Genomic DNA, 12,974 nt, shown 5'->3' on the forward strand with positions numbered 1-12,974 from the left:
GAGGCCAAGCTTGTGCGCTGGTCTCCCCTATATTTGAGGGCCCCCATAAGAGGATGTGTGGATGCAGAGCCTGATTGAAAGCTAGCATTTCCGGGGGGCAGGAGAACCCAACAGAGGCTGGCGCCCAGAGGGGTCACTCCATGCTGCCTCCCCCCTGTTTCAGCCTGCCATTATGTCTGGGATTTGGGGCTGGATAGCCAAGGCAACCTGTTGAGGGGCAGGCTGTGGTGGGCTTCCTTGTGGCAGGGTAACCACAAGATGGCATGATTTTCTTCCCATGCTTGCCACGCTCAATGTTGAATAAAGGCTATGGTCAAATATTTTATGCCAAATTATGGTTGTCAGTGTCCTCATTAGGTCAATATCCCCCTGCAAGGCAAAATCATTGGCTAAAAATGCTTTCTGATTATAGGATATGATACACAATTGCTAGTCTTCTAGGGGATAATAATTTAGTGGATAGTATTTCACTTCAGAAAATGATATTAATGTATAGGTCCTTGCCATTCATTTGCTAACTTGTCTTGCTTTGACATAAGGTTAGGTAGATTCTGTGACAGACCTGTCTGAGCATTTCAGCACTGGGAACTTTGCTGCCCCAGCTCCCATGCAGAAGCACAAATCTGGGGCAGATGAAGTGCACTGGGTCAAAGGCTCTCCCATGCAGAACAAGGAAGAGGCAGGGTAGCCTGCTTTGAACTCCAGCCTGCAGCCCAGTGCAAAGCCTCCAGTGTGGAAACAGTCAAGGAAACAGCAGTTTAAATTAAAGCAGTAGGGATGCTTGATGATGATTTTTTTTTTCAGGGAAAAAGTACAAGTTTCTGTCCTATTTGTGTTTTTATTTCAGTTAGGGGGTTGGGTTTTTTTTACTGTTTCCAAAGGACTTTCTCTTTCATATCCATCTGTCCTTCTGTATAACACTGAATTCATTTCCTTAGTCTCCTTAGCAAAGTTGTATATCCAAATCATTAGCCTATCTGTTGCAAATGACAGCAATTTCTAAATTTGGTTATTTTCAGCACTGGCATCTGCCAACATTGTTTCCTTTGAAATTGGCCACATGCCATAAAAATACTTTCAGATTTAAATTTGCATACATTTTACCATCCAATTACAGCACATTTGTCTGCTTGCCAAAATTTTGTAACTCTAATTGTAAAACAGAAGGCACAGTCACTTTAAAATAAATACTTCTTTAACTGCCTGACATTGTTTATTGTTTATTTCTTGGTAGCAAGAGAGAAAGTTGTAATTAGCACCCTTTAACCACATACATTTCAAGCTTGTTACTGGAAATGAGAAAGCTGAACACAGAATTATTGGTATGTTTTGTGAAAGAAGACTTGGTTGTGTTTTCTGACAGTGTAGCCAAACATGTACCAATCAAGCTCATTATTTTATTAAATTGTGAATGTATCTATAATCACTAAAGCAACTATATAAGAATTAAAGTATTTTAATTCAACATGTGACCATTTGAAGCATTCCTAAAGTCAAGTACTAGCTGTTTTAAGGATCTTGCAATAGTTGTATCCATTTAAGTCTTCATTAATGTTTCCTAGATTTGATAATGATGCTGACCTATTAAATCTCTAGTAAAAGTTATTGTAAAACATATTAGTCATGTTCTTCAGACAGTTTAAATGGGAACTTAAAAGATGTAACTGTGAATGTAACCAATATTTAAGCAGACATAGTAGTACATTAGGGTACTTTTTTGAATGTACCTTTGATTGAAATTGCCTTTAGTCCAGTATCAATGATCATATATTGGGAGATGATCCAGCTTTTGCTTGCAGCAGGGAGCACAGCCCACAGACTGGTGCCCACTCTTCTTCCCCACACAATCAGTCAATATGTGGACATGTTGTCTGTGCAGAGCTATTATGTAGTATATATACATGTGGCTATATTAATGCTAATGAGATCACATCAGCAATGACAGATCATTATCAGTATTATGCCTAGTTTGAAAAATGTGTAGCATAGAATTAACATTTATCATCTGATCTGGGTGTGTCCTGGCAAGTTTTTTTGTATAGCTGGGTACACTGATTGGCTAAGGACTTAATCACTATATTAAGTTTGACTGTGTGTAGGTATGATGGGAGGTCAGAGTGGACAGTTGTTTTTCTCTCCTACAGGATTTATTGGCAATATTTATATTTACACCACTTCTAAGATTCCAGGCTGATAGATCATAGGATGTTGACTGTGCTCAATTCCTTCCCAAATATGCTCCTGGGGCCCCCATTTCTATTCTCTCTTCTTGTGCCTATTCTTCTTTCTGTCAGTGGTTCTTTCTCACATATGAAATACAGACCCTAAGTGGTTGATGGATATAGCTTCTATCTAGGCAATATCCACAGCCTTTAAAGGAACAATGACCTTCTTTTCTCAAATCCTTCCCTCTGATCAGGTGTCACTCCAGGCAAACCCACAGAGTTCACATTACATTACTCGGGTGGTGGAAGGAGTGAATGTTCCTGTCATAGGGATTGGGTTATTCGTCCAGGTTAAACATCTGTCCTGGATCTCCTTCTCCAGAAGCATGCAGTGCCCATACCATTAATTAAGATCTACTGAGCTAGATGAGAACTAAACCTTAGATTGTAACCAGCTGTTCACTTCTCAGAAGTCATTATTTGTTAAATAAATTCATATTCATATCCCATTTATGTTAAGAACAAACTTGTAGCTCGTAGTAGAAAATTGCTAATTGGGATATAGTTCCATTTAAAAAACCAAGAAAATACTATTAGTCATGCAGGTAATTCGTATCATGGGAGAATATGCATGCAGAAATGCAATGCAATAAAATAATAAATTAAAAATATATGAGTTTTACTGATTTGAACAGTCCAGTTCAGATTCTACCTTAATTGATAAAAGATTTATTAAAATATGTGACTCCCCAACATTTTGGTCCTCTTATGGAGTAGATATAAAACTGAAATATTGCCCTGTAAATCTGACTATTTTAGCTTGCATATGTTGTTTAGTTCTTAGCAAGAAAAGGATAATTTATATTATTGTCTGACAGAAGATAGTTTGACAATGCCAAAAGTTAGCAGCGAACTAGCCTTGTTCTGTCAAAGGATTAGATTCTGTATTGTACAACTGACAAAAAACTCTCAAATACCTGTCCTTAATGGGGCTTTTCTTTAAAAAAAAATGTATTTGGCTAGGATATGCAAGTTCCCATGCAATTATTTTAACAGATTTTGTGTCTAGGAAAATGATTCTGAAGTTGAGTAGATGACCTGCAGCAGCATCTCCCATGCAGAGGAACATTCTCTTAATGAGTTTGGTTTGTATTTTAGAACACTTGCTTCTTGTAGTTTCCCTATGTTGAGCTCTAGTTCCTGACTTCTGCCACCTGCCAGTTGGCCAGTGACTTTTTCACAGAATACCATAGCAACTGCAAGAAGAAGCTAAGTACAACATCCTGTGAATATATTCTGTAGAACTGATTAGCTGAAAAATAATATTTGACATTGCTTTTTGGTCACATGGAAGTAATACTACAGAGAGAAGTTTAACTTTTTTTTCCCCGCTAGAAGGTTGGGAAATCTAAGTGTGCAATGAGGCATGATAATTAGCTTGCAAAGACTAATAAGTGTTCTGTCTCAGGGCAGGGGCATTAGGTATATGTTAGCAATGTGTTCCAATATGGGGCTGCAATTTTGGGAACCTGCTACTGAATGCTTTGCGACAGGAAACCTTTGCCAGAAGATGATAGGGTCAGTGCCCTGTGTTTCTTTTTAATGCATGGTGGTATTTGTAATCCAAATTATTTCTGTAGTCCTGTTGGGCAACTCTTACTTTCTTTTTCATTCATTTTCTCCCTTTGTGTTTATTTTTGTTGTTCTTCTTTATTTCACTCACCATGATTTCCTCATTTGGAATACAAGATTGAAATATAGGTTGGACTGGGAAGAAAACTTAAACACAAAACTAGCAATATAAGGTGGCTATTAGTAGGAAAACATTCACATAGGTATTGGTATTTGGCTTCCATTTGTTCCCTTTCACTACTTTATTTCAGATTTTAAATCCCTTTGTCACTGTATTCCATATATGCGCAGGCACTTTAAGGCAAGTATCAATTCTCCCTAGCAGATATGAGTAGATACATGGACAACATAAGCTGCTAATTAATTAATACTGAGGAAGGTATTTTTTGCCACAGCCCTGATGTTGTGTACCTACAAGGTTAAATTGGGCAGCTATAAACCAAGTACCCCCAAGTATATAAACCTGAACTTCAAAACATCCTGTGTTATGAGGAAGATTGACATTGCCAGTCCTTACCAACCACAGTGCCTCTTTCCCAGTTAGCAATGAAATGAGCCGAACTTACTTGGAGACCTCTATTTAATGCTCAGAAAACATATTTAAGGGGAATCCCTGGAATCCAAGAGCCTGAGTGGTAAATACTTTTTGATTAAGAGCATCTTTATACAGCTTTCGCTGTATTGATATTTGGCTAAGGGCTAAGTAGGTGGAGAGTGGGTCGGGCCGATCCGGGTGAGGGGCCAATTGGAAGGTGTGAAGCGCCTTCTGATTGGCCTCTCACCAGGACAGACAGCAGTTCTAGCCAATCGGGTGGGGGAACAATCTAGGCCCTCACCAGGACAGGCCAGAAAGGCTTCTAGGCCCTCACCAGGACAGGCCAGAAAGTGATGGGGAAGCAGCAGGACACCGTGAGTACAGAAGGAGGCCTTCTGCTCAAGGCCCCAAGTGTGCTTCTAGGCCCGAGGGGAAGACCACGCCACCACTGGGGGGGAGGGGGGAGCAGGCCCTAGAAGCACACCCTGGGCCTCAAAGAGGGCCAAGGGGAAGGCCGTGCCATCAGTGGGGGGAGGATGGCTTCCCACCAGGCCCAGAAACGCCGCACCCGGGGGCAATGCTGCCTCTATGTGTCTGATGAGCGGCCACGGTGGGGGGGGGGGGGTGGGGGCATTCAAAGCCTGTTCACATGAACAGGCTTTGAATCTAGTATATTATAAAAAGACATTTCTTACCACACTTTTCCAAAGGACTTCAAGCAGGAAGGTAAAAGAATAGGTAAGCCCAACCTGGTGCTACTTTGGATTTATATTCTATGAAAATGATTATTAATAATTATTTATATTATATGGGTTTAGCATGAGAGAAATAAGAATAATGGAATTGTGTAGATTAATGAGCAAAGCAAGAGAGAACTGAGCAGTGTTTGTGTTAGCATAGAAACCAGCAGAAAAGCACTGAGAAATCCTTGTGTTCACAGAGAATCCAGCTTATTCAGTCAAATTAAGGAGATATTAGTTACATGTATTTATTGTGCATCCTATTCTTATACTACATTCCACATGGCATGGTTACAATGGCTTTGTCTTCAATAATCTGTATTTTTCTTCTTTTATGAAGGGTCGTAAAAATGAGGCTGAGAAATATTTCTTGAAGGCAATTCAACTGGATCCAACCAAGGGAAATTGTTACATGCATTATGGTATGTTTTCAATAAACAGTGCTTCATTGCATATTCTAGTTTACTGTTGCTCTCTGAGTGATCAAGGAAGAGTTAAGATCAGTGATTAAAAAACTACTACTAGCAGGCTATTACTGTAGAGGGAAAACTTAAACATGCCAGAGAAATCTGCTTATCCATTCCAATTTGTAAATCAAAAGGCCCATTTCCTTTAGAAAATGGTATTGGTTTCAAATTAAAGTTCAAGATTGTTGGCACACTTGATTGGAAAGGAAAGAAATATTTCTTATGTGCTGAAAGGTTCATGGCCCTCTTTATTATTGTTGAGCTAGTGATATTCCACAGTAGCATCAGTCCAGGACATCCAAGGTTCTGTTTACAAACATTTTCAACTATAAATATTACCTACCCATCATCAGATATTTACAGTCAGTTTTAAAAGCACTGACTACTTTGGAAGTATGAAGTATGGAAGTGTTCCATGAATGCAGAGTCAGGTATATAACCTACAAGTATGCATGAAGGTCCCTGAATCAATCATAGGCACAAAAGAAGAATGTGAACATGTTGTGATGGTATTCCGTGAATATAAACAAGTTTCCACATACAGTGCATTACTTGACTATTCAAGATTGAAATCCCCATTGATTAACAAGATAATAACAACATAATATATACTGAAGGTTGTTTTCATATTTATGTTGGATTTTTAAAATCTTTCATAGAACTTGATTCTAAACAAACACTTTGTTATTTCTTCTCTATACTACTTCTCATGCACTGACCGAAAATTCAGAAATTAATTATAAAGCCTGCTGTTAAAGAATACAAGGAGAGGAATTAATTTAATTAGCATGGAGGAAAAACAGTTGTGCAGTATATTTTTGTATAGCAATTTAATTAATCACATTTTCTTGTTCCATTGGTATAAGTAAATGAGCAGTAGGTGTATGTGGAAGTTGTACAAAAAAAGTTATACAAAGCAATTACAGCCTAATATGTCTGTACTTTGTGTAATTTTATAAATTTATAGGCCGAATCCAGCTCTAGGCTACTGATGGTAACATGCTCAGATTTCTGACTGCTGTACTAATGTACACAGCTGTTTAGTTTTGGATCCACAGTGTTTTTTAGTGAGTGCAGGACACTTTTCATAGAATAGTACTCAACTTTAAATGGCAGATAATGTTGTCTTTAGTGCATGGTTTCCTGTGTGTTCTGATTGTTAGAAGGATACTCCTTTGTTGGTTTTCTTGATTTGATTTTATGATGGTTTCATTGCTAGGCAGGAGAGCAGGTACTGGTACACCAAAAACCCATCCACACACAAGAATATGATTTTTTGGAATAAACAGGGACACAGCTTTATTTGACAATCTGAATGCGTGTGGGCATCCCGTAGGTGAAGGGGCAGGTCCAGGCAGCCCCTCCCCATGCTGCAGCCAGCAGACTACAGTCCCATAGAGAGGGAAACCATCAGCAGGCCCACCCGCAGGGACCGAGTGACACACCAGTGAAGTTCCCTCTCTCCATCAGGCCTGCTGGAACCCTGGGAAGATATGAATAGGAAGCCCCACAGACAGCCACGTCTATTGGAGCTCCCCAGCCAACCTGCCATGCGAGACAGCCAGCTTCCAACTGGGAAGTCGGTGATCATGCACATGTACAGCCCCTTAAGGGAGCTCCTGCAAATGGGCAGAGAGCCTTTGCTGGGCACAGTGGCTGCCCTGTGCTTAGGGCAGCGATAGCACTTTTAATTATTCTGAGACTGGTAGTTCTCAGATTGTGAATTGGGATTCCAAAGTGGGCTACAACTGTCACAGATTTGTCAGAAGATCATAAGGAAGGACAGGGTGATTGGAGAGAGGCGGTTCTGACAGTCTGTTGGGAACTTTGGTTGTTCCTCTGCCTAAAATATGAAATTTCTATGAAATAGTCTGTTCACAAATGCATCAAAAGGGAGAAAACTATAAACTACTTCAGTATTAGCTCGCTTGGGATTCTAGTGTTTTATGCTGTTACTAGGAAAGTCATGTGGAGTTTCTGTGCAATTGGTTCCTATAAAGTAGTGTACGTTTAGAAGTAAGAATAAGTGTAAAACTGTGTTAGAGCAGTTTCTCAGTGGAACAGGCTTCCTTTGGAGGTGGTGGGTTCTCCATCTTTGGAAATTTTTAAACAGAGGCTGGATAGCCATCTGAGAGAGAGGCTGATTCTGTGAAGGTTCAAGGGGGTGGCAGGTTAGAGTGGATGAGCGATAGGGTTGTGAGTGTCCTGCATAGTGCAAGGGGTTGGACTAGATGACCTATGATGTACCTTCCAACTCTATGATTCTATCAGCATCTGTTTTGGACTACACATGCCTTGAATGACTGTTGATACAACTTAAAATATGATTTCCCATGTGAGCTCCTGATCGTTCATTTTAAAATAACCAAATAAGCTATATCATGGTGCTCTGTGGTAGAAAATACATGTTGGGCTTCTAAGTGCATAGCCTGTACTACTTAGGGTTGACAGTTCTGGGTTGGTAAAAATCTGGAGATTTGAGGAATGGACCCTGAGAGTTTGGGATGGGGTGTCTTCTCAGTATACCCTTAGGAGCAGGCTTTGCATTCCTGACCTTCTGCCTCCCCCCAAAAGTTTTTCTGCAGGTCAGTGGATACCAAGGAAGAGAATGTGAAGCAATTTGAGGATCTCCATTGGGAGGTGGAATTGGCACAAAAATCACAAATGGAGATGTGCCACCAAAGAACTGCTACTTTGCTGCCAGTATGATAATTTGTAATGCAGCCCCATTATAAAGAGAACCTAGAGATCAGTTTCCATATATGTAATGTTACAAAAACCTTATATTTCCAGGCATGCATACAATCTTTATAACTTGCTAGTTCATTAATCATTTTCAGAACAATGATTTTGATGAAGAGCTTCCCCTGTTGCTGTTTCACAACACACAGTTTGTTTGTTATGAACCATACCATCCTGTAGAATCAGGTGGGAGAAAAGTTCACTGCAAAAACAAATGGCTGCCTGTTGGACTGTATTGTGGTCATCCAGATGGAAAGGCAAAGGGACTTAATTTTTTCTTTGCACAATATCAGATATACAAGACATAAGACATAAAAGAGATGGAGAAAAAACCTCTGGGTGCGGCACCTAAAGATGAAAAGAAACAGTTCATAGTGATAAAAGTTGGCTGCCTAGGGTTTCTATTGGACGTTTGTATAGAAAGTAGAATGAAGAATCTCAAACATTGACACAAAAGAGAATGAGGTTAGGATAGGTCATGAAATCTCATTGACAATAGAACAACTCAGTGGTGTTGTGGGCAGCAGGCAGACAATGAAGAATATGTGCAGCAAGCAGCTCTTAGATTTGGTTTGTAGCGATTTTGTATACTTTTAGAGTATAATACCTTTAAGCTATGACTTGGATCCAAGGGTTTCTGCTTGAAGAATGCAGTTTTCCCCCTTCCCCTTCCAGATGTAACTCAAAATATATCCTGAAATGAGAAATGATGTTCTTCGGAGTAATATTTCAAAAGGCATTTTGAGCTGAAGAAGAACAAGAAAGTCACATTCTGTGGGCAGAAATCCCATAAATGTTGTATGTATCCATAGCAGTTTACATATGATTTTTAAAAATCACATTATTTCTTGATTAAGTGAACCATAGTCCCCATTTACTCTTCCTGCTGCTCATGATAAAATATCTGGTTAGGAATATGTATAGTTTATCTACAATTACTACATCTCTATTTTGCTTTTTGGGAATTAAATATAGCGAGATAAGTAGGAGACTTTCCCTCACTGCTGGAGATTACAGCATCATTAATCATCATCCTTATATATGTATGATAAATGTCAGTGAAATGCATCAATTTTTCTAATGCAGGTCTCAAAGAATAATCAAGAGGAAATACAACTGCGGTATTTCTAGAAATATTGTTGCACACAAAAGAGTCAAAAAGGATAAATAACTTCATTATTCTGCAATTTTTCATTCTAGTTGGGGTGTTTTATTCATCTACTTATTTTTCACATTTCTACGCTGTTCTGCTCTGTGGACTCAGGGTGGTTTACAACATCTATCCAATATAATTGAACAATTAAAAACACATTAAAACATTACATTATTAATTATTAAAAGGTAAAGGTAAAGGTATCCCCTGTGCAAGCACCAAGTCATATCTGACCCTTGGGGTGACGCCCTCCAGCGTTTTCATGGCAGACTCAATACGGGGTGGTTTGCCAGTGCCTTCTCCAGTCATTACCATTTACCCCCCAGCAGCAAGCTAGGTACTCATTTGACCGACCTTGGAAGGTTGAGTCGACCTTGAGCCGGCTGCTGGGATTGAACTCCCAGCCTCATGGGCAGAGCTTTCAGACTGCATGTCTGCTGCCTTACCACTCTGCGCCACAAGAGGCTCTTTATTAATTATTAGAACCAGTTAAAACCCATGGACTCACCACTTTATCTCCCATGGGAGAGAGGGGGAATAAACTTAGGTGGAATTAACTATGTGGCATTTGAATGTTATTGTTTATGTAACGAGGCCAGTTATTGTTTGTATTTTTGTGGGCCTTAACCATAAACCTGAGGGCACAGCTCTTTCTTACAGACCTTGCAGAAGCGTTTTAAGTCCTGCAGGGCCCTGATCTCACTCGGAAGAGCATTCCACCAGGTTGGTTAAGGACAATTTCACTTCTCTGGATCCAGGGATCTTGAGCAGTTTTTACGTGCTTGAGCATAAGTTCATCTCAGGGGCATAGGGGAGAAAGTCCATGGGCATGAAGGTCCTACATTTTTAGGGCCTTAAAGGTCAGTAACAGTATCCTGAACCTAATTTGGTCCTCAGTCTGTAGCCAATGCAAGAGTTTTAATGGTTTGTTTTCTCATATTTATGGAACTGTCCTTTATCTGTTCTCAGATATCATGATTACTCATGACATTAGTAAGTTTTTCAGCTGATAGTAACTTGTCTTTCAAATAATTATAAACAATACTACTACTTAAATAAAGATCACATCAAAATGAAACGCAAAAAAGCTTTCAGTGCCACCTGTTCTTTACCGAATACTAAAAAGCACAAGGAAATAATCATCATCATTATAAAGTTGAAGTTGCATACATTCAACTCACCCCCTATCTGATTGGCCCTAGGGGTGTGCTGTCAGTAGGGACATACCACTCTGCCACTGAAGGCCAATCCGTTCAACTTGCACTCTGCCAATTCGGTCCAAGCAGTACAAATTGCACTCTGCCAATTAGGGCCAATCAGTTCAAATTGCACTCTGCCAAATTGCATGCAGATAACTCAATCCCTACCTGATTGCGAGAGTGCTATCAATAAGGAGATACCACTCTGCTAGTGAAGGCCAATCAGTTCCAATTGAAATATGTCAATTAGGACTAACCACTGCAAATTGCACTCTGCCAATTAGGGCCAATCAGTTCAAATTGCACTCTGCCAATTAGGGCTAAGCAGTGCAAATTTCATTCAGACCACTCAATCCCTACCTGATTAGTCCTCCCAGGGATCATGCAGCCAATAGGGAGAGAACACTCTGCTAATGAGGGCCAATAAGTTCAAATTGCACTCTGTCAATGAGAGCCAATAAGTTCAAATCCACCAATGAGGTCCAGTTAGTTTAAATTGCATGCAGACAATGCATTCTCTACCTGATTGGCCTTTCTTCAGCATGTGTTGCCAATAGGGAGAGAACACTCCACCAATGAGGGCCAATTGTTGGGCATATCTGTCCTCTTCTTCCTCTTCCTGCTTCTTGCAGGGTGGAAGAGGTGCTGGCTGAAAGGCCCTGCTGCTGGAAAGTTGCTCTATTCTCAGCCTCTTCCCACCATTCATCTCCCCCAGGCAAGGAAAGGAAACCAACTCCTTCCTTTGCCTCCTGGAATTTGGCTGCATATGGAGGTGGTCAGGAATTAAACTCAGCTCTTGAGATTAGAATCTGCTACTCTTTAACCACTTCACCGCACTGGTTCTCAAGATTGAGTGGAGAGTAGAGAGAGGAGGGCCAGAACCCAGGAAGGTCACAGTGCAGGTGTAGGTGCTTGTGCCTGTTGTCTTCATTGGTTCAACTGGCTTTGTCCCTAGTGTATGCCCCAAAATGTATCATGTTTGTATTTGTTTTGTTTTAAACAAACTGTTAGCTATCTTTAAATAGACAGCTCTAAATATTGTGTGTTCTCTAAATAGACCATAGTCATTGGCAGTTCTGTTCATGGTTTTATAATAAAGGCAATGCCTATGCCAACAGTACTATCTGTACTGTATCTTTTAAATGACCTCATTTTCTCTAGGAAGCTTTTCCATTAATAAAATTTGAATTTTCTGAGGCCAGATTTCCACCTCTTATGTCTACTTGTTGCAGTGTTTCATTTTCTACATGTAAACCAACTTCTTGAAAAAAAGAAGTACTTAATAGTCAGGAAACAAAAAAGATGTTCTACTAAATAATACTCTTTTTATTAATAACTGCTGAGATTTGAAGTTAATTTCCTTTGAATAATACATTTTCCTAATAATTGTAAATCACTTAATGATTCTGTTTTTATAATAAAATTGATTATTCACATTAAATTACTGTAATTATGCACTCACTTGAAATAAATTTACAACTGATCATGTAGCATGCTGTTCTCTGTAGCCTAACCTGCAGAGTTTTTGTTGGTTAATGTTTTTAATTTCATTCTTTGTTCATTCTGGTTAATATAGCATGCAGTTAATAAATCACAATACATATCAGTCTGTTATTGCAACTAGAACTCTATAAGGGAGTCCTGCAGTGCTAAAAGAGTTCTTGGCATCACTTTTTTGTTTCCCATTTTTTAAAATAAAATAGAGTTTAAAAGTTCAAAGCATTTTAGGAATAATAATTTGCTGTTTGATGAATAACCCAGTAGATGTGTTATGTTGGTCTGGAATTTGGGTTGTTGTTGGTGATGGTGCTGATGATTACCACTATTTAGAAATGTGTTCATTCTACTACAATTATGTTAGTCTAGCTTGGTAGTTCTTGCAGAAAATCTCGGTAACCTGTACAACTTGGAAAGAGTCATTGAGTGTCAAGGCATATAGAACCAGAAACCCTAAGATAAATAAATTTGACTGTAGAATCTCTGTTGTTGAATACTATTCCCAAAGGGCCAAAATTACTGAGCATGTAGTACTGGCCAACTGACCAAAATTATGCAGGAGATCTGAGATATGAAAACAGATCAGAGAGGCAACCAAAGAGAGAATATCAGAACTTGTTTCTATTTGAACTTGTGAAAGGGTTTGACAAAGTCTCTCCCCCAAAGACCTAGTAATTGTGGGATAAATTTGCTGATAGATTAGTAATGAGTTAAGCAACAAGAAACTCTTGATGGATCATTCCCTCAACAGAAGCAAGTAAGCTGTGGAAAGTAGGATCCTAGGAAGCTCTATCAAGACTAGAGCTACTTAACTTGCAACATGCAAATGGTTTATAAATTGATA

At 39.4% G+C, this 12,974-nt stretch overlaps 1 protein-coding gene across 2 annotated transcripts in view; it reads left to right on the plus strand.

Moving 5' to 3' along the window:
* TMTC2 (transmembrane O-mannosyltransferase targeting cadherins 2) overlaps positions 1-12,974 on the plus strand; it is a 240,892-nt gene that overhangs the window by 192,410 nt on the left and 35,508 nt on the right. For both annotated transcript variants that reach the window (XM_077338949.1, XM_077338950.1), the window contains exon 9: positions 5,413-5,494. In XM_077338949.1, the coding sequence (XP_077195064.1) occupies positions 5,413-5,494 (82 nt within the window). The remainder of the gene's footprint in view (positions 1-5,412; positions 5,495-12,974) is intronic.

This window comes from Paroedura picta, chromosome 5 (genome assembly GCF_049243985.1).
Source record: "Paroedura picta isolate Pp20150507F chromosome 5, Ppicta_v3.0, whole genome shotgun sequence".
Lineage (NCBI taxonomy): Eukaryota > Metazoa > Chordata > Lepidosauria > Squamata > Gekkonidae > Paroedura > Paroedura picta.